The 20,521-nt window shown below is 40.1% G+C and overlaps 1 protein-coding gene across 2 annotated transcripts in view; it reads right to left on the bottom strand.

Moving 5' to 3' along the window:
* Nucleotides 1–19,962, bottom strand: part of trpc3 (transient receptor potential cation channel, subfamily C, member 3) — a 57,918-nt gene extending 37,956 nt beyond the window's left edge. Inside the window, exons 1-4 of one of the 2 annotated variants that reach the window (XM_067458085.1) lie at nt 19,730–19,962; nt 12,607–13,372; nt 10,156–10,206; nt 3,692–3,877 (exon numbers count right to left, since the gene is read on the bottom strand). In XM_067458085.1, coding sequence (XP_067314186.1) covers nt 3,692–3,877; nt 10,156–10,206; nt 12,607–13,372; nt 19,730–19,890 — 1,164 coding nt within the window. In that variant the 5' untranslated portion in view covers nt 19,891–19,962. The remainder of the gene's footprint in view (nt 1–3,691; nt 3,878–10,155; nt 10,207–12,606; nt 13,373–19,729) is intronic. The other variant, XM_067458086.1, reaches the window with a different exon arrangement.
* Between the last annotated feature and the right edge of the window lie 559 nt (nt 19,963–20,521).

Here is a 20,521-nt window from a genome sequence, read left to right as displayed (position 1 = left end):
CACCCAGTCAAATATTTCTTTTTTTTTTTCATGTGACAATACAGCCAGCAGAGCCATTCATATCACTGAAAGTAAACAATCATCGCTTTATGACTTTTAATCTAACACTTCTCAGGCATAAAGCGACGACTGAATTAATCATCATAATGCGGACGGCTGACTCTAAACTCATTTTCTAACATGACCCAGAGCCTCACACTCCACGTCCTGCTGGGAGCGTTTAGGGCTCTCATCTTTAAATGACACTTCATGTCAGAGTGGCTCGGCGCTGAAGCGTGCTGCTGTTAGCCTGATTAACACTTCATCGGATTACGTCCCTGAGAGTGTGTTAGCGTGTTTGGAGGTGTGGACGATGTGTGTGTCCGGTGATTAAACTAAACTAAGTCGGCACAGAGGATTAGTCGCACTTCAACAATAAAACGCAAGTGATTAATGTGGCACTCTTTATCTTCTTCTCTCCGCTACTTGTCATTATATTCTCAATGAAGTTCACAGACATCCTTCACCCAAATATCTCAGACAAGGTAAATTGTGTCCTCAGAAGAAACTAGAGACCGATAAATCAAAGCATCCTTGAAAAACACCAATCCTCATCATTCCTGAAAAACTTTTCAGCAGCTGAGCTTTTCATAAACACTGATTTTATCATTTTATAATTGCATACTGAGGATAACAACCTCCAGCGATGCATACTGTGGTTAGTAAGAGAAGTATGCTGCGTTGTTATGAAAGCATGAGAAAGTTGTGTGTGTGTGTGCAATGATGAACTTTAAATACACATAAGGATTATGTGGCAAAAAAACAACAACAACTACACAAATGAATCATGCCCATTTCTGGCAGAAATCACTTTGACAACATGTGTTGTTTTTCTGTTAAAAAAAAACAAAAAACAATCTAAGCATCCTTAAAAGTGAAGTGTAATCTCTGCATCATTACATTGCTGTCAGCATTTTTTGTGCATTGATGAACTTTGAATGCACACATAAATATTGCAGCAAAATTATTGGTACTTAATCATTAACAATAGTTCTTATTACTATACGGTAAATGTTAAAATGAGTTTTGCGGCTTCATATTTTTGTAAAAATCATGGTTCTTTGTAGCCTAGAAATCTAGACGCACCCTAGCGGCAGCAAATTTAATTTGCCCGCAAGTGTGGTCTAGCAACTCTCAATTCCTATCTGAGCTGTATTCCTCAGAATCTGGACGCCCAATCACATCGTGTAGGGCAGGCTATAGAGTCGGCGGGCGGGGCCATAATGACGACGGCCGAGTTGCGTTTGCGTGTTTCTAGTAAACACAGAAACTGGCGAACGGCGGTCTTTCGAATCAGCTCAGGCCGCGCCTCCGGAAGACTTGGAGTTAAGCTTTTCTCTGAGAAAAGAACAAAGAGCACTGAAGCCATTCTTAAAAAGGGAAGATGTGTTCGGAGTTTAGCCGACCGGATACGGCGAATGTTTAATCAGTCAGAGAGCTCCCCTTCACCATCGTTGCTCCGGTTGGTGTAGCGCTATCCTATCGCGTGCAGAGGGAGTTTGAAATACAACCGTTTATCCGCCGCTTGGATTGAGCCCTGTCTATGGTGAGTTTCCAGACCAAACATCTTGATGTGGGTCTGGCTTGTCAGGCTAGGTTCTTTGATGAACTGAAAAAAAAACCAGCATATGGAAATCTTTTATAACATTATACATGTCTTTACAGTCACTTTTGATCAATTTAATGCATCCTTGCTGGATACAATTTTATTTTTTTATTTTTTATTGGCCCCAAATCCAAAATCAAATCCTCATTTGAACTGAAGACTGGAGTGATGGTGATAAATTCAGCTTTGATAACGGGAATAAACGTCTCGTTTACGTCTGTACCCTTAGTTCCCCGAATAGGGAACGAGATGCTGCATCACCGCTCTGGGAACGCCTCTGTGGGATTGTTTTGTGAATCACGCATGTCATCAGTCCAATAGTTGGGTGACGTCACAGACCCGGAAACTTTAAAGCACACCAGCAAACAAACGCCGTTAGCTTCTGTAGAAGGATGAAACAAGGAGCTTACGAGCATGCGGGGAGTATGGCAAGGAGACGCAGCGTCTCGTTCCCTATTCGGAGAACTAAGGTTACAGATGTAACCGAGATGTTCCCATTGAAGGGAACTCGAGCTGCATCACCGCTTTGGGAACGAGAATACCCACGCCCAAATAGGAGCTGGATACCCACCTGTGAAGTGTCAGGAGGCGAGCACCCGAGCCCCAGGAGTAGAATTAATGTCAAGTTGGTAGAAGGTGACAAAGGTATGACAGGAGTGCCTGCGAAGCAGCCATACTCCTAGTAGAGTGGGGCCAGACAGCCAAAGGAGAAGGCTGTCCGGCCGCCACGTAAGCAAGTGAGATAGCCTCAACCACCCACTTGCTCATCCTCTGCTTTGAAACTGCCCCCCCTCGAGAGAGGCCCTTAAAGGGATACTTAACCGCTTTTTCCCTTAACTAAGACGAGTTGATACACACCTCTCTCAGCTCAGTGTGTGCTCTTAATCTCTCTGACGCGCAGTGACGATCTGATAGCATTTAGCTTAGCCTACTAAGCCCAGTTCATTCACTATGGTACCAAACAGAGATCAAGTTAGAAGCGACCAAACACCTCCACATTTTCCCTATTTAAATACAGTTACACGAATAGTTGAACGATCAAGTATGGTGACACAAAATAAATAGTGCCGCTTTTCTAAGCGGATTTAAAAAGGAAAACTATAATGTATGGCGGAATAGCACTTCAGAGAGTACTTCAACTCGGCGCAGTAAAAAGTCCCGGCTGAAACATCCTCCCTCACATCTCCCCCTCCCCCCATTGACAGAAATGAGAGAGTGAGGAAGAGATGTGATAGCAGATCAGCCTGGTGTGCCTGCACTAATGCCATAGTGTGCAGACATGCAGCGCCCTGACCTGCTGCCATATGCTTTGCCCACTAACTGAGATGTAACCTTTAACGGCTTAGTGGGCAAAGATGGAGCCTTTATGGCCGATGCAGATTCGGGCAAGAGATGGCTCGCGAGTGTCTCCTCAACCCGTGGCATCGAACCATAACCTCTTCAGCCCCATAATGTTACTATAAACCGAAGTATGAGGACTAAACACATGTGAAGACATGGGCCGCTTTCACAATCTCGTAACCTCAGTGTGGAGATCAGTGAAAAATGGCAGGCTCCTTCGTGGAGGCTGAGCAGAGCGAGCGGAGAGAAAGCGTTCGGCTCGCTCATAATGCTCTTGTGGCCAGTCAATGTTTAATCTGGCCACTGCTCTGCTCAAAATCTCCACAAGCTCCTCACTGGCAGGGGATTGAAGTGGTGAGTCCTCAACCCCTGCATTGACGCTGCTGACATCCACCTCCTCGGAGGAAGACAGCTGCAGAATTGCGGCCACACCCGGGCAGGAGAAACCGCAGCGCTGGCTCCCGAACCCACAGAAGCGGCACTGGATCTGGTGGGTGAAGGCTGAGATAGGGCTGGGCACATCTCAAACCCCTCCATCAGATCCATATGTGAACCCCACGACCTGAGCTGCCGCTGTTCCTCGGCCACCCAAACAAACAACGCACATCGAGTGTGTATATTAATAACCAGTATTTGTTTTCCTGTAAAAAGTATCTAAACATACTTAAAAGTGTACTGCATTGGCATCATAATATGGACACTTGCCTTCTTAACCTCATATTTAATGGCCAGTTTGACTCGACTGAGCAGGGAGCGATGATGCTGGCCTTCCTCCAGCTCAGCGGATATATCTCCGTTTAAGATGGCCTCCACCTCCTCCGTGTCCCTGCACAGATCCAAAACTCCAACCACAAAGTCTTTACACTGCATAGACAGCTTCCTGTAGTCATTCTGTAGAGAAGGAGAGAAAGAGCAGAGGAGGTTTGTTTGAAGGGACCATATTATGCCCTTTACAGTCTTATTGATGTTTTTGGGCTCTACTAGAGCAGGTTTTCCTGCTTGAATGTTGATTATTTCCTCATATTCTCCATTGTTGCAGCTCGTCTCTTCCCAGTCTGTCAGTAACGCTCTGTTTAGTTCCGGTCTCTATGAAGCCCCTCCTTCTGAAAAGCACACTGTGCTCTGATTGGTCGGCTGGAGCAGTGTGTTGTGATTGGTCAAGTGTTTGGGAAATGTCCCGCCCCTTGCCATAACCGGCAGTTTTATCACACTACTAACTAACTCAACAGGCCCCACCCATTTATTCTGCGTATGAATTATTAAAAGAGGAATATTGTGACGAGTTTGTTCCCGGAAGAAAACTCAAGACTACAATGAGTTCAGAAACACTGACACTGATATAGAGAAGAACTCCAGCTGGAGGAACGCCTTCATGATCACACACAAACATTACACACTAAAGAGATGAAGATGGAGAAAAGCATGACAGGAGCTCTTTAAAGAATTCACCGTCCAAAGGGGCCGGAAAAGGTTGTCAGACTCAAACAACCACTGCAACCACTGACTCAAGGGCATCAGCAGGAGACGTGTGTCAGAATCCATCAAACACGCTACAAAAACAACACCTCTCAGCTGATATAGTTCTCTTGGAAAGAGAATGAATGAAATCTTCTGATCTAGGAAATTCTGGCAAAATTTGCTATTTTCCAAAAGGGCTCATGGTTCAGTTTGTGATTGTGATCACACTGTAATTATCTTTGGTTTTGACCATATAAATGTTCTGTTGTTTTTAGAACAAAATGTCTGTCCTGGAACAGTAAATCGTTCTTTCAGAGAACTGGCTGTTGATATCAAAACATTACCTTAAGTCAAAAAACATTTTCCACCTGTTCATACATAAAACATAAAAAAAAAAAAAAAAACATGATTTGAACACAAAAAACATTTGGGCATTTATATAAATATATTAATGTAAGATAACAAATCAATTCAAAGTTTCAGGATCCTTTCTCTTCATGAACAACACTTTTATGTATCATGCCTCAGGGCCATATTTTAATGATCTGAGCACATGGTCTGAAGCTCACGGCGCAGGTGCACTTAGAGCGTGTTCAAATCCACTTTTGCTAGTTTAAAAAAAAAAACAGATCGGATAGTCAGACGCATAATTCAAAAGGGTTGTATCTCGTCTCTTATTAAGTCATGCGTGTGTTTTAGGCGTAACGTGCAATAAACCAATCCATGTCTCATCTCCCATTCTCTTTAACTCTTTCCCTGCCAGCGTTTAAAAAAAAGGTGCCAGCCATCACCAGGGTTTTTAACAATTTTCCTAAAACTTTAATAGTCCATAGAATTTTTTGTTTAATGAACATCTAAGCATGCAATATATCAAAATAAAGAGCTGACCCTCTTCTTTTAAACACAAAAATTTAAATAAACGTTTTATTCTAGCTTCATGTGTTCCTTTTTAATCAGTGAGTTTTAAAAAAACAAAAACATTTTGAATAAAAAGCTGAGAAAAATCACATTTTTGTAAAAGACTCTATCCTGATCAGATTCAGAGATGATCAAACAAAGACGGAGTAGATCGAGTCCATCAACATCTCTAATGCTTCACAGTCCTGTAGCTCGCTCTGGGTCGACATTTCTTTCAGGAACATTAGGCCGTTTTGATTCATATGCTTTTTAATGATCATGTAATTTTTCATATGCATATGATTACATGCAATCTTATTTACTCTGTCTTACTCGCATGTGTTTTGATCAGGAGATTCAGTACTCATTCTGAAGATGTGAAATAGCGCCCCCTAGCGTCTGACAGTGAAATCATGGAAACCCGGAAAATTACGTTTTTGGCCTGGAAGCGTTTTTTGTTTTCCATTGGCAGGGAAAGAGTTAAAAGTTGTGCTTGCAACATAAGAGGATTCACTATTTATATGCGAGTGGAAAGATTGAAGGCTTCTTCCTGCTACAAAACAGGAAAGCGCAGCAGCACACACACATTTTAAATATTAAAAAATAAAAGGATTCCTCTGGAGAAGTGTCCAGTCTCTCATGTAAATATTGAATCTGTCATGGTCGAGCACAACTGGCTTTTAAAGGAAAAGAGAGATGAGACTCTGATTGGTTTATTGCACGTTACGCCCAAAACGCAAAAACGCATGACTTATTAAGAGACGAGGGACGACCCTTTTGGACCATGCGCGGGGTGCACTGACAGATTTTGTCCATCGTAAAACAAGCAAAAGTCGATTTTGTACGCGTCCTAAGTATATTTACAAAGCTACTTAACTCATACAATTTTAAAACAAAACAAAATGAATACATTAAAATGATGCACCTGACAGAATCCTTTAAGATTCCATTTAGAAGCTTTTCTTCAAAGAGTGTGTAGCTTCTGATATTCAGAGGTTGTTTAAAATAACAAACTTTTGGGTCCATGTACCTAGAATATCTTATACTGTTAGAAAAGTCTTTGGAACAGAAACGAGTTACACAATCATTAAATCACACCATAAAACAACAGAAACTTGTCAATTACAGTCAACATGAAATTAATTTATTAATCAAAACTTACTTTATTTATAATATAGGGCGACCAAATGTCCTGTTTTCCCAGGACATGCACACTTTACATGTATTAAAATTAACAAGGCGTCTTTGAGTAAACTTTGGTATCATTTGTGTATATCAATGCCGGGCCAAGTGTCCAGGGGTGCTTCTCAGTATCCCTCCTCGTTTCCTCGTTTCCTCGTTTCCTCGTTTCCTCGCTCCTCCGTCCTCCATCCTATGACCCATAAACTGATGGACCTCAGCCATCTTGTAGGAGATCTCAATTTTCTAATTGCACCGCGACGAGGCGAGGATGGAGGAGTGAGGAGCTTCCTGAGGAGTCATGAGCGAGGATACACTCCTTTGAGGAAGTGTTTTATCGACTAAACGTGATGCAAGCATTAAATCCCCCCCCCCCCTTCACATCATGCCACAGTTTATTCATTATTATTAATAGGTTTACATGTACAAGACACACATGTTTGTCAAATAACTGGAATTCTTTGTTAATAATAACTGGTAATATTAATTCAAATATGGTCAAATGTGGTATTTTGTGGAGGTTGAAGCTTACAGTATAAAGAGTTATCGCTAATGTTCAAGAATCCAGACTAAATCCAGCGGTGCAGAGTCATCCGTATTCGATGGCGCTCTGAAGTGACGTTAAAGGGAGCAAGGGAGCGAACTGAAATATCAGCTGCATCCAAAACCTGCAAAATGCTGCCTTCGGAGGACACATTTGAAGGCAGGAAGGCATCGAGCTGCGTCCGAATCTAATGTTTGCTTCACTTCCGGTCTCCTGAGAGACCTTCATCTGATCGATTTTTGAAGGCAGCATACATGTATCCTTCACTGCCTTTGATATCCCACAATCCTGTGCTTTCCATTCAGTGACAGTTGAGCTGGGGAAAAAGATGGCGCCCAGAAGTAGCGTGTGCGGGTCAGTTTGTGTGTAAATGTACGTTTTTACCAACATATTACATTTCTGATGTCATTTCTAGCGAGAAATCACTACTGCAGTAATTAAATATGTGTTTAGTTCTCAGCAAAACTCTCTCTATTTTGCTGTAGATCATTAAACTGTTACACTGCCTTAGAAGTCTGTCCGAAATTAGTTTCCTTCTAGGTGCCTTCATGCACAAAACGCTGCCTTACAAGTCATTGTCTGATGAGGCAGCGAGGCAACGAGTCAGCAGCCTAGGTTTTCGGACGCAGCCATCATTTCACTTGATTCAATTCCTCCGTCCTCGCGTCTTTTCCTCGCGTCTATTCCTCATGTCCTTCCCTCGCACCCTGAAGGAGTGGAGCTAAGGAGCGAGGAAAGGAAACGAGGATGCACAAATAAGAATAGGGAAGCACCCCTGGTTTTCGGTAATCAAATATGGTCACTCTATTATAATATGCCTTACTAAGCTTAATGTCAATGATTTACATTTGCATATTATTTCAATATTTTTTTTTTTTTTTTACTTTTATTGAAATATAATACAATCTGTAATATTAATAAAGTGATGGATTCTTAATTCTGAACTATTTGCAATGAACTGTTAGAACTCTAGAAGATGATCCTGGTTATTGATTCACTTGACATGACTATCTGTTTCATGAGACTCTATGTATTTATGACAATCATTCTGGAGGATTCTTTGACTGAATTATTAAACCAGAGCACCTTAAATATTTTACCAAGCAGAAAAGTCGATACCTCACTTGTTAACTTCAGATACACTCAACTCATGAGACCAAATCCTTGTTTGCTTCATTTAAAACCATCATTGTCAGGACTGAATAAGCCTAATCAAACAGTGTGTAGACCTCCATCAGGTAGACGTCATATCAGTGTGATCTCCCAGCATGCACTGCTGCTGAGGTTCTGTTTAAAACATGACATGCTGGCTGCTTTATTGTTCTCTGTGGGATTCATTATACCTTCTCACAGCAACAGGACGGCAACAAACCTCTTATCAGCACGAGAAAAGCAATATAACTGACCATATGTTGTATGAGAATCATGATGGTTATCACAGTGGGTCATGGGAGTGGGCGCATGTATGATGAGTGTACAATAGCTGCCAAAATGGGACATTTATTTGCTTAATAAGGTGAACTAAAGCAATATTTAGGCGATTCGCACAAAAACAATACAGGCCACATTTTACTGCAAATCAAAATAAAGAAATAAAATATGATATTTAAAATATTATAGTTAAATGCCTAATATTAATAAAATGAGGTCAAACAATTAACTGCGATTAATCACATCCAAAATTAAAGTGTGTTTACAAAATGTATCTGTGTGTACTGTGTGTGTATAATTATTATGTATATAGAAATATATTTGCATGGATATACTGTATATAAATGTATATATATATATATATATATATATATATATATATATATATATATATATATATATATATATATATATATATATAATGTGTATATATATATATATATATATATATATATTTATATATTTATATAATATATATATATATTTAAATATTTTAGATATAAATATATATTATTTTTTTCCCTTAAATATATACATGCATGTGTGTGTATTTATACACATAATAATCACAATATATTAAAATCACAATAGATTTTAAAAATTGCAGCAATAAGATTTGCATTATAATAATGAAAACAATGCAAAAAAAATCTTACAAACAATCTATTTTTTTAAAACAATTTTTAATTTATTTTCAAATATGGGTTGTTCTAGACAGCCTTTTAGAGATTCGCAAAAAATGCATTATTGTATACACCGATCAGGCATAACATTATGACCATCTTTCTAATATTGTGTTGGTCCCCCTTTTGCTGCAAAACAGCCCTGACCCGTCGAGGCATGGACTCCACTAGACCCCTGAAGGTGTTGATCTGGCACCAAGATGTTAGCAGCAGATTCTTTAAGTCATTGCCTTCTACACATAGTGCATCCTGGTGCCATGTGTTCCCCAGGTATGCGATGCGCACGTACCCGGCCATCCACATTCTTCCATTGCTCCGTGGTCCAGTTCTGATGCTAACATGCCCACTGTTGGCACTTTTGGAGGTGGACACCCTGACAGCCCCATACGCAACAAACTGAGATGCTCTGTGTATTCTGACAGCTTTCTATCAGAACCAGCATTAACTTCTGGAGCCGTTTGACCTCCAGTAGCTCGTCTGTCAGCCTTCACTCCCCACATGCATCAATGAGCCTTGGCCGCCCATGACCCTGTCGCTGGTTCGCCAGTTCGACATTTTTCCTGGTTCTTACACATCAACTTTGAGGACAAAATGTTCACTTGCTGCCTAATATATCCCACCCACTAACAGATGCCATGATGAAGAGATAATCAGTGTTATTCACTTCACCGGTCATAATGTTATGCCTGATCAGGGTATCTATCTATCAGTGATTTTTTTTTGTGAATCAGTGAACTTTGCATACACACATGAGATCTGCAGAACACAAGCACATATCCCACATAATTGATAATTTTGTCTGAAATAACTCTTGTACTGGTCTTGTAAGTGAATCTCTGGCTCTGCACTGATCGAAAGACGGACAGACAGGCAGATACGCAGACAGACAGTCTAACCTTGACATAAGAGCTGAATCTGCAAGCATGACATTAGTTACTGTTAGTCTGAGTGAAAATGATGTAGTCAAACATATTTACCAGAGTGAAGCCATTGTGCTGCGATGTCTCTTTATTACGATTCTTTTTATCCTGTCGACGGCGGCAGCACACACACAAACACACACGCAACAGAAGTTAAAAATGCTGTTAAAATGAACATAAATGTTAAGATAAGAGATGCAGATATAATGAACTCTGATTTGAGAGAGTTCGGGATGGAGGAGGAAATTTAAGTTTGACATGCAAGAAAATGCAGCACGAGAGTGGCCACGTTCACACAGCAGGTTCAGACCTTTCTAAAGAGATTCCCACACACACCCTTTAAATATGTTCTCAGTTAAAGTTGGAGTGTTTTTAATGATAGGAACTTAATGATTTGAAGCTATTTGCAAAAAAAAAAAAAAAAAAAAAAAAATTGCAAAAGACTCTCACCCCCTCCTATTTTTAATTATCATTTTCTTTTCCTTGGCTTTGTTTTGTTCTTTCTTCTAAGTGCTGTAGTGCTTCTAAGGGTGCTTTCACACCTGCCTCATTTAGTTCGGTTGAATCGTACTAGAGTTGGTTTCCCTCTTTGGTGCGGTTCGTTTGGTCAGGTCTGAAAGCAGCAATCGCACTCGGGTGCGCACCAAAAGCGGACCAAACAAGCGTACCGAGACCTGCTTGAAGAGGTGGTCTCGGTACGCTTTCAAACGGACTCTGGAGTGGTTCGCTTGTGGTGAGAACGTGATCCGACCTCGAACAGAACCAACTGCAAAAGTACTGATCATTATTGGACCAAACCAGCTGCCGTAGTAAGCTTCAACACTGTGTGCACGACATCATTACCTGATAGATCGTTGGAAATATTTTTGGTAGATAAGCATGTCAAGAGTTAATAATTAATGCACGCCTCCGCTTGAAGTGACGAGCAATGTGCGCTCGCCGTCTGCAGTGCATTAGAATGTTGTTTTCATGTTGCATCCGCGCTTCATTATAGAAATGTTTTGTTTGCATACTGTGGTAAATACACACACAGTAGTAGATTATGGCCAGGGACAAAACCAGTCTGTGCAGTCATCTCTCCATACTCTATAGTGTTATTATAGTTTGCTGGCTTTGCCTCTTCTGTTGGAATTTTCCCACACGTAAATTCTGACCAATCGAAAAGAAGTTTAGGAAATACGCCATGGCCAATGAGTAATGTGGATGTTGTCACGTGCCTGTGTTTTGGTTCGTTTCAACTGGTTCGGACCAAAGCAATCAGTGTGGTGTGAAAAGGAACCAAAAAAGCTAAAAAATGGAACAATGTATAATTGTTTGCCCTTGGTTTTGGACCAAATGAACTGAACTAGAGATGTGAAAGCACCCTAAGGGAGCGTTCTCACTTGTCATGTTTGGTTGGATTAAAACAAACCCTGGTGCGATTGCTCGTTTAGTGCGGTTCATTTGAACATATGTGAACGCTGCCATCCGAACCCTGGTGCGCACCAAACAAGCGGACCGAGACCACTAAAAAGACGGGTCTCGATCCGCTTTCAAACCAACTTTAACGTTAGAGGGCAAACGTGGAGCAACGAGGAGGTGCCTCATCAATATTTGGTCCGACGAGCATGTTTCGAAAATGCTAGAAAAAAAAAAAGCAAACCTGGTTCTTCTCATCAGAGGACCTGTGCTGCCCATTATTATCCGGTACAGACGACAGAACGGCCGTCTCTTTTCTGCACAACGGAGGAAATCCTGCTGCTGTTTTGAATGTTTTGAACATTTTATCAGCTCTTCATGAGTTCTCAGCAGGTAAAAATAATGCCATATGTACACGCATAAAATGATGACGTTTAATCAGCACACAGCGTTGTTTTGAATGTTCGGTAAGCAGCTCCTACGTCATATAAGCCTACCAATCAGGTTGTTACCATCTCCCTATGGCTTTGGTTCGGTAACTTTAGGTGCGCTGTTGGTGTGAACGCTAAGCGGACCAGGACTAGATGTTTTGTTTTTGTTTTTTGGTCCGGACCAAACTAACCAAACTAACCGAACTACAAGTGTGAACTAAGTGTGCTTTCTTCTAAGTCCATAGATATGTATACGAATACACCATTGCTTTGTCTCAAGATGTACATCATTTTCTTTCTAAGGCTAATGTATAAAAGCTAATTAAACTGAGGCCTAATCCTGGCTTAATCTAAACCCTGTCTGTGAAATCAGGCAGATCTTGCTAACATAACATTTCCAAACACAATGCTTTCATGACTGTTAATGATGGGATCAGGATGGACTCCTGTATTATTTTCATCCAGTGAAATGATTTAGGAGATTCGCTCTTGTATTTAAAAGTTGTTATAACTCATCAAAACGTTGCTGTGTGTACGTGGCCAGTAAATCTTGTATGAAAAATGTTTAAGGAAAAATAAAGTTAGCTGTTAAATCAAAACATGATATTAAAGCAAATAATATGGTGCACATTAAAATAAAAACCAAACAGAAACAAACATGTTGGACCAGTCATCCTACCTTGAACTCCTTCTCGATGTTGGCGAGCTTGGCGAGCTCATTGCTCAGCTCCAGCGCGGTCAGAACGGGGTCTTCGCTGGAGAGAGAGAGATATGCCGGGCTGGCGAGTCCACGATATGCATTTATCCTAGACCGTGAGTGGCTGAATGCGTCCTTCCTCTGCTTTTCCGTGCACTCGGCGCACTTGCAGAAGTAGTCGTGAGGTCGCTCGATCCTGGCGCCCTTCATTAGCAACATGTGCACCACCTCGTATTTCTGGCAGTGGGCGGCCAATATAATAGGCGTGATATCAGGCGAGAACCGCGTGCCGTCCTCGTCGTATGAGTAGAAGTCGTCGTCCTGCAGCTCACTGGGGCTGCGGGTCAGTCGCTCGCCGCCCGCGAAGGACGGATGTCCCAGCAGGGCCTCTACGATACGTATGTAACCTTTGGAAATCGCCAGCAGGAGCGCATCTCCGACACGGGCCAGGTTGTCTCGCCGCAGGAGCAGCTCGGTGACCTCCAGGTGTTCGTTGCCGACGGCCAGCTGAAGTCCGTTTTGTCCCATGTAGTCAACGCAGTTCACATTGAGCGTGGATGATTCTTCCAACATCTTTCGGACCACCGGGATATTGCCATATTCGGCTGCGTCTAGAAAGCGCTCTTCCTCTGCCGTGAGGCTGCTGCCGCGAGCGTTGAACATGAACGCTGGTCCACGGACCGCCTGCCTCCGGCCCTTTTCTCGCTGCAGGGTCATCCTGCGATGGGGGAAAGCATCTGATGATTTCCTGCAAAGTAAAAAACAACAAGCATTTTTACCATGTGCGCATTATAATCAGACCCTATCCGTCAAGCTCATCCAAATGGAAGTGCCTTCCTCTGCACCTAGACGCTTGGTTAAATCTCACATCACTCTTCATCTAACAAGTTGAGTGTCTCACAGAGAGCTGACAAGCGGTGTATCATCAGGGACGTGATCCCACAGGGATGCGAAGCGGAAGGTGATTCAAGCCGGACTGTCCTGCTGAGGTTGAGATTGCCCTCCGGCTTTTAATAGCTTTTTAATGAAACACAACAGATGCCACATTCAGACAACAGGTGGGTGTCTTATTGAAGTGACGTTTGTGCTAAAATCCAGCTGACTCACATTTAGGAAGCACTCGAGGTGAACAGAACAGACAGGATTTAGTTCACCCAAAAAGGAAAATTATCCCATCATCCTAGGTGTTCATGACTTCCTTCTTTCAGACAAACACAATCAGAGTTACATAAAAAAATATCCTGGCTCTTCCAAGCTTTATAATGGGAGGGAATGGTACCTTAGATTTCGAATCCCCCAAAAAACCCTCCATCCATCACTGGCTTGCAGTAACGGCCCGTGCCTCGGGTCAGACTCGCGTAGTAGACTCGCATACAGAAGCAAGTGATTATAGTATATAAATTTAGAAAAAAATGATATTGTTCTTACAAAAACACATGGCTTCACTTCAAAAGGCCTTTATTATCCCATGGAGCTGTATGGATTATTTTTATGATGGATTTGTGCACTTTCTGATGCTCCCGTTATAAAGCTTGGAAGAGCCAGGATATGTTTTAATATAAATGGTTGGCTGAAATAAAAAAGTCATTCATGGCTTGAGGGTGAGTAAATTATAGGATAATTTTCTTTTTTGGGTGAACTAGCCCTTTAATTTTGTCCATAAAGCATTAATAGGCCTTGTGGCCTTGCAGTGAATCTACATAGACCATAATAAACTAATTACAATCATAGATAAAAACAACAAGAACAAACCAAGTCATTTTTCAAGTCATCAAATGTAAAATAACACTGAGTAGTCTTCACTGTTTACATTAAATATGAAGACTTCAGATACAAAAAGTCTGTCTGACGTTTTTCTTTAAAATAAGCATGAATAGGTTTCTACCTAAGTCCTGGTACTTCTGAATGATCTGAGGCTGGGATTTAGTGGGTTTGAAGTGAAAGTATGTTATGAACATATACTATATGTGAAGAGCATTCACTCAGTATTCAGAGTTGCCAACTTTTATGTTCAGGTTGGAGTGAGATTTTTTGTGGTTTATTGGGGGGGGGGGGGGTCTATTTCGAATTTAATTTAGTATCAATTCATATGTAGTATAAAGCTTACTGTACATAATAAGGAAAAAATAGTTTGTCTAAGCACTATTTTAGCACTATTATAAACGTTTCATAGGTCAAATTAAATGTGCTCGCGTTCATTAATATTCACTTGTGTGTGCTTATATAAGTATCATTATTCATTAAAATATTAGGATACTAAATCAAAGTTAACACAAAGTTATTAACGTTTTAAAATGTCACATTTAAAGAAATTTAGTGTTTGATCATATCTAAATATTTATTCAAATGGCAGACTGTTTTTGAGCAAATAGATTAGATAGATGTATATTTATTAAAGAGCCATAAGGCACCTACTGGGTAATGGCATTACAAATGAACATTATTATTTTATAAGCAACAAAATTACTCTAATTGAGCTCTTTGAATTGGAATTCTCTAGTATTTTAACCTTAATTACTACACAAATTGAAATATAAATAATACAAATATTAGAAGAAATATATTTTAAGTGGTCATTAATTGACAATAATTATTGCACAAATAGTATTTTAGTAGCCTACAAAAAGATCTCTTCAAAATATTCAATAAACATTATTGAACTAAAATATAGAACACTTATTTAATTGAAAAACAGTTACGGTGTATGGTCACATTTGACCATCAATGAGTATTAGTTTGACCAATTAGTAAGGAATACCTGAGGGCTAAATACAGGAATAAAATTAAGGTTAACAATGTTGCATCTCTATCACTCTCCATAATAAAACGATCCTGTGAATATGGCTGACTTAATAATCAATGCACAAGCTGTACTGTTTAACAAAGCTTGCTGCAAAACATTTGTATAGTGTAAACTGTTGTGTATCCGCTTAAGCCATTCGAATACATTGACACCGCGCTAGAAGTATTTAGCGCTCCATGTACCACGTCACTGCGCGCGCCGCTGGGAGATGAGAGCATGTTGCAACTCCGCTTTTCAACGCCTCTGGCTTTAACATTAGCGCCCAAAACGCTATTTATTGTTTGAATTTCGCATTAAAACTTAATAATAATAGCAAAAACGCTATAGGCCTAGTTTGTTTAATATAAAAAGCAGGTTTGGCAATTTAGCGTGAGATTAAGTTGGGCAGCGTGAGAGCGTGACACCGAGCCTCAAAGCGTGTGTGTCACGCCAAATGTGTGAGTATTGTTATCTAATTTTTGACCGAAGTGGCTTTTAGAGGCTTTAGCATTTGAACTCTTCATAATTTGTTAAAGCTACGAAAGTGAGATTAAGATTAACGACACAGATAGCAGCAGGTTTATTAGGCTTCTGTCACTTTAAGAGCGAATTCATGGATCCAATATAATGATACGCATCCGTCAAATGTCCCTCAAATTCTCAAATGTTTACATTCACGCAAGCCATAAGCGAGTGTGTTTACGAGGACGCTCGGCCAGATTCCACTTGTGTGTGTCAGTTCAAGCACAAACAGACGCACGGATCTGGTGTTCGAGGTCTGAATTGAGTTCTCTTTTGTGTCTTCCACTGAAATGGATTAAAATCACTTAAGTGTTTGAACTGACAGGACCCGAAACACGTGCAAATGACATACTTTTCCTTTATGATGGTTAAACTTTGCAATTAATCTGAGAATCACGTGCTGTGGTGCCTGGTCCATACAGATCAACTACAATCCCTATACTTGACATCAAATGTTGGCGCAAAATGGTGCACACATCACAATATCGATTCTAAAATGATACATCGTACAGCCCTAACAGAATGAGTTTGTTTAAATTAAGTCCGAATTTATAGTCTGAAGTGAGATATACCCGGTCTTCAGGATTTACTTGAGCGGGGAAATTGATTTCACACAGCTCAGGTCCCTGGAGCTCCAGACGCCCTCGACAGCAGAGGCCAGAGAGGAGGGGAAGCATTCAGCTCCAAATCTGCTGCACAAACTCTCCAGGCAGACACTTCTACCATGACAATTCAATAAACCCCAAGAGCCCTAAAACCCCTGGACTCTAGCAAACAACCGAAAATGACTTTAATCTGCTCCGGAGTGAAGTTTGAACTCACTTTCTAATGCAAGGTCATTAAAACTATTAAACAACACGTGGAAATATGGGAATTATGTAGTGCCCAAAATTCCTAAACAAAGAAAAACTCTCTTACATTTACGTTACATTTTATGCATTTGGCAGAGGCTTTTATCCTAAGTGATTTGCATTCAACATATAAAACCTGTGACCTTGGCAAGTATATAAACCAACATTTCCCAGAAACATTTTTATAGCATGCATTTGGTGAGAAAGGAAATTTCTTTATGAAAATAATGTTGTTTTAAGGTTTTCAGAATGTTGTTGGAACATTCAGTTTTTGCAGGGAAGGAACATCATTCTCAAAAAGGTGCCAAAATAACTAAAATGCTCAAATATTTTTATGGCTAGTATATTGTTAGCTGAATATGAATATCAGACATAGAGGATCTGTTTTAAGGAATTTTGTTGCAGTTTCATTGGATCATGCTTAGTACCTAATATTAACAATGATGATGATGATGATGATGATGATGATCATTGATGATGATGAGGATCATTGATGATGATGATATTGCTGTAAAAGGTAATATATGGTAAAAACTAATTGGAGCAAAGAAATCAGGAATTCTGTGTTGTGTTGAATCATGTTTAGGGAGAGAGAAGAAGAAAATGTGAGCTGAAGCTATTTCTATTCCTTTCATTAATACACCCTCTCCATTATCGTGAAAAAATGGATCGATTGATATAAATTATGCAGCTCGTTGTTAATCAGGTGCAAAAGTGAGAGTTGAACATGAAATTTTAAAATGCGCCTGCTATGTATATAAGATCATCACACAGCAATGCTTCATGCAGACACGCGTCATCAAGACCAAGGAAGGCCAATCTGTCATTCTTCGGCTCTGTTTACTCAGAAAGAACATCTGTGTGTGTATATCAGAGTCTGGACAGCATGTGCACAGCGGCACATCCACCGGTAATGAGCTGCATCACTCACACACATGCTCATTTTCACTCGTGATCCATTGAAAGACCATTTCCAGTTCTGAATGAATTATCATAACTATCCTGAAAATCAAATGTCAGCACTGAGGTTATAAATCAAGACAGGTGTATCACTATATTATTGTCCATCACTCGAGCACTTGAGCTTTGCAACAGACACGAGCAGGGCCTCCAACCATGTGCTATAGTTTCTAATTGATCAATACTTTTTGCCTGATGTGTGAATAAATGGGCGAGGGTTCACAACTTTCACAACACATTCTTATGAGAAAAAAAAAATAAGAATCTCTTTAGGACAGGGCCATAACCACCATAGATATCGAGGGAGATACCCCCCCCCCCCCCCCCCACACACACACACACACAATATTTGAAATTCTTCCATTACATCCCGCAGTGCTCTGTATGTTGTCGGATAACAAAAAGGTTTAAAAGTTGCAAATTTAGTCTTGTCTGCCTCAGCAGTCTAAATAATTGAGATGGCCAATCAAATAAAAGTAGGAGGAGTTCACCGGTCAAAGAAGCAAAGCCCAAATTCCAGCGCAAAACGTCAGTTTAATGTTGAAAGACGTGAGGTAAGCAAAACATTTAACACATGTGAACTTTAGTTAAAACTTTTAGTTAAACAACCAACTGTAACATCCAGTGATGCAAACTGCTCAACTTTTTGTCTCAAATATGGCCGTCTTGAATTGAAAATATGCATTTATGTGAGTCATGTAATTTCTAAATGAGTGTGAAAGAGACAGGAAACGTTTTATATTTATATATAACATTTATATAAGTTTATATTTTTTAAACATATACATGTATATACATAATAAGTATGAACAGTACACACATTTTTTTGTTGTTGTTGCACAATTTGACAAAATCGCATCTGGATTGGAAAGGATGCACAAAGAAAATATTGTTCAAGAGATGTTTACCTGGATTTTTCTTCGTTTTCCCTCACATATCACACTTTTGATAAACTTTTGAAAAAACTTTAAGCTTACATTTTTCATTTAGGTGGAAATTATAGGCTGTTGAAATCGCTGTAAATGATTTTTTTTCACAAATACTGAGATTGTTGATGTAGTAATATATTTACATTATAATAGTTCAAATTTTTACACTGTAAAACTATTTTGAGAAATTACACATTAGCTCGATAAATGACTTCCAAATAATGATCCCGTGCAAAAATATACATTGTACTAATCATAGCTTAAGGTCTGTCTATACTTGCAATTACAAATGTGTATGATAGACTTTAGTATTTTAACCATTCTTTAACCATTCTTTTTAACAGTTTTTTTGAAAGACTTTTTTGTAAAATGTCTGTAAAGTCTGTAAAATGGCGTCATCAGATTTAGTCAGATTAAGCTCATTTATATATTCTATTCTGTATTTTTGTGTTCAGTAAATAAAATTAAAAACATATAGAAAGTTAGGGACAATTTTATGGCTACAACAGACCAAGTAAACCCACACACGTTCATTAATCAAATGACTGGACAAATGACCTTCCACTAGGTGGTGCTTTAGGGTTAATCCCACAGCTTATTTTAGAAAAAAAAAAGAGAGAGAGAAAATATATTTTAGCATTTTAGCATTTATAGACTTAGCATTTCTTAATGTATTAGGCTACTGTATCAAGTTATTCCTGAAGAAAAAAAAAATGCTTACAGGGAGAAAGAGAGGTGAGCAACATGCAATCAACATAACTTAATGTATTTAACTCTTATGATTTTGAAACGTGGTTTCACGTTAATATTTTTCTTAAAAAATCCTCAATCTTATTTCTTTGACTTTTCATATAATTAAAACGACTCATTCTGGCTTTCCATGCGTTGTGTTAGTTCACGAAGCTCAAAGACGTGTGTGTGTGTGTGTGTGTGTGTGTGTGTGTGTGTGTGTGTGTGTGTGTGTGTGTGTGTGTGTGTGTGTGTGTGTGTGTGTGTGTGTGTGTGTGTGTGTGTGTGTGAGAGAGAGAGAGAGAGAGTTTGTAGAGTTGTATGCCACTCACATGTTGTGTCGGTAATATCCCGACGAGTCTCTGAGCGTCTGCGCGGATTTCAGGTGATGTGCGTCCACACCGCCGTTCTCCTCTTTCCAGCACTGCTCATCTTCATCCTCAGAGAACGACACTCTTTTCTGGTATCTGGATCCTCTGCCTTTCACGGACATCCAGGCAGCGGCTGTGACAGTGAGAGCTGCTCCGGGACTCCAGTGCTGCTCACTGACAGCAGGTGATGCTCTGACTCCAGCATCAGCATCAAGCGCGCGCACGCGCACGCGCGAGAGAAGAACATCTGCCCCGCCCACATCAGTCAGTCAACAGCCCTCATTACTACAGTTTTACTGACTTGCTCGAGCACATACTCAAACTACACTCAGAACATCTGACTCTAATGGCGAAATTAAATTATTCTATCTGTGCTCAAAATCAAATAATGCTTTCAGATGATACTCACAGCAACCCTTCAGATCATTCTGTCTCATGTCAGGCAAAGGGAAAAACCATCTGGTGTGCAGATCCAGCCTTGACAACGCTCTCCACGCCTTGCTCTTGTTCCCGACATTCAGTGCACATTTTGAGTCATTTCGGCACTTTGTGAATTGACTTGTATTGTTATACAGTTGGTTTGGTCACATCATTAGAAATAAGTGTGAACAATTTTGAGTTGTTGTGTGTAAACGACGACAACTGTGTTTCAGTCAGAGGCCGACAGTAGTGGAGTATTTTTACTTTCTACTCAAGTACATTTTTCATCAGTGTTGTTCTTTGGAAAACTTTTACTTCACTACAATCCAAAGC

This window comes from Pseudorasbora parva, chromosome 11, assembly GCF_024679245.1.
Source record: "Pseudorasbora parva isolate DD20220531a chromosome 11, ASM2467924v1, whole genome shotgun sequence".
Taxonomy (NCBI): domain Eukaryota; kingdom Metazoa; phylum Chordata; class Actinopteri; order Cypriniformes; family Gobionidae; genus Pseudorasbora; species Pseudorasbora parva.
This window is presented reverse-complemented; position numbering and strand designations above follow the sequence as displayed.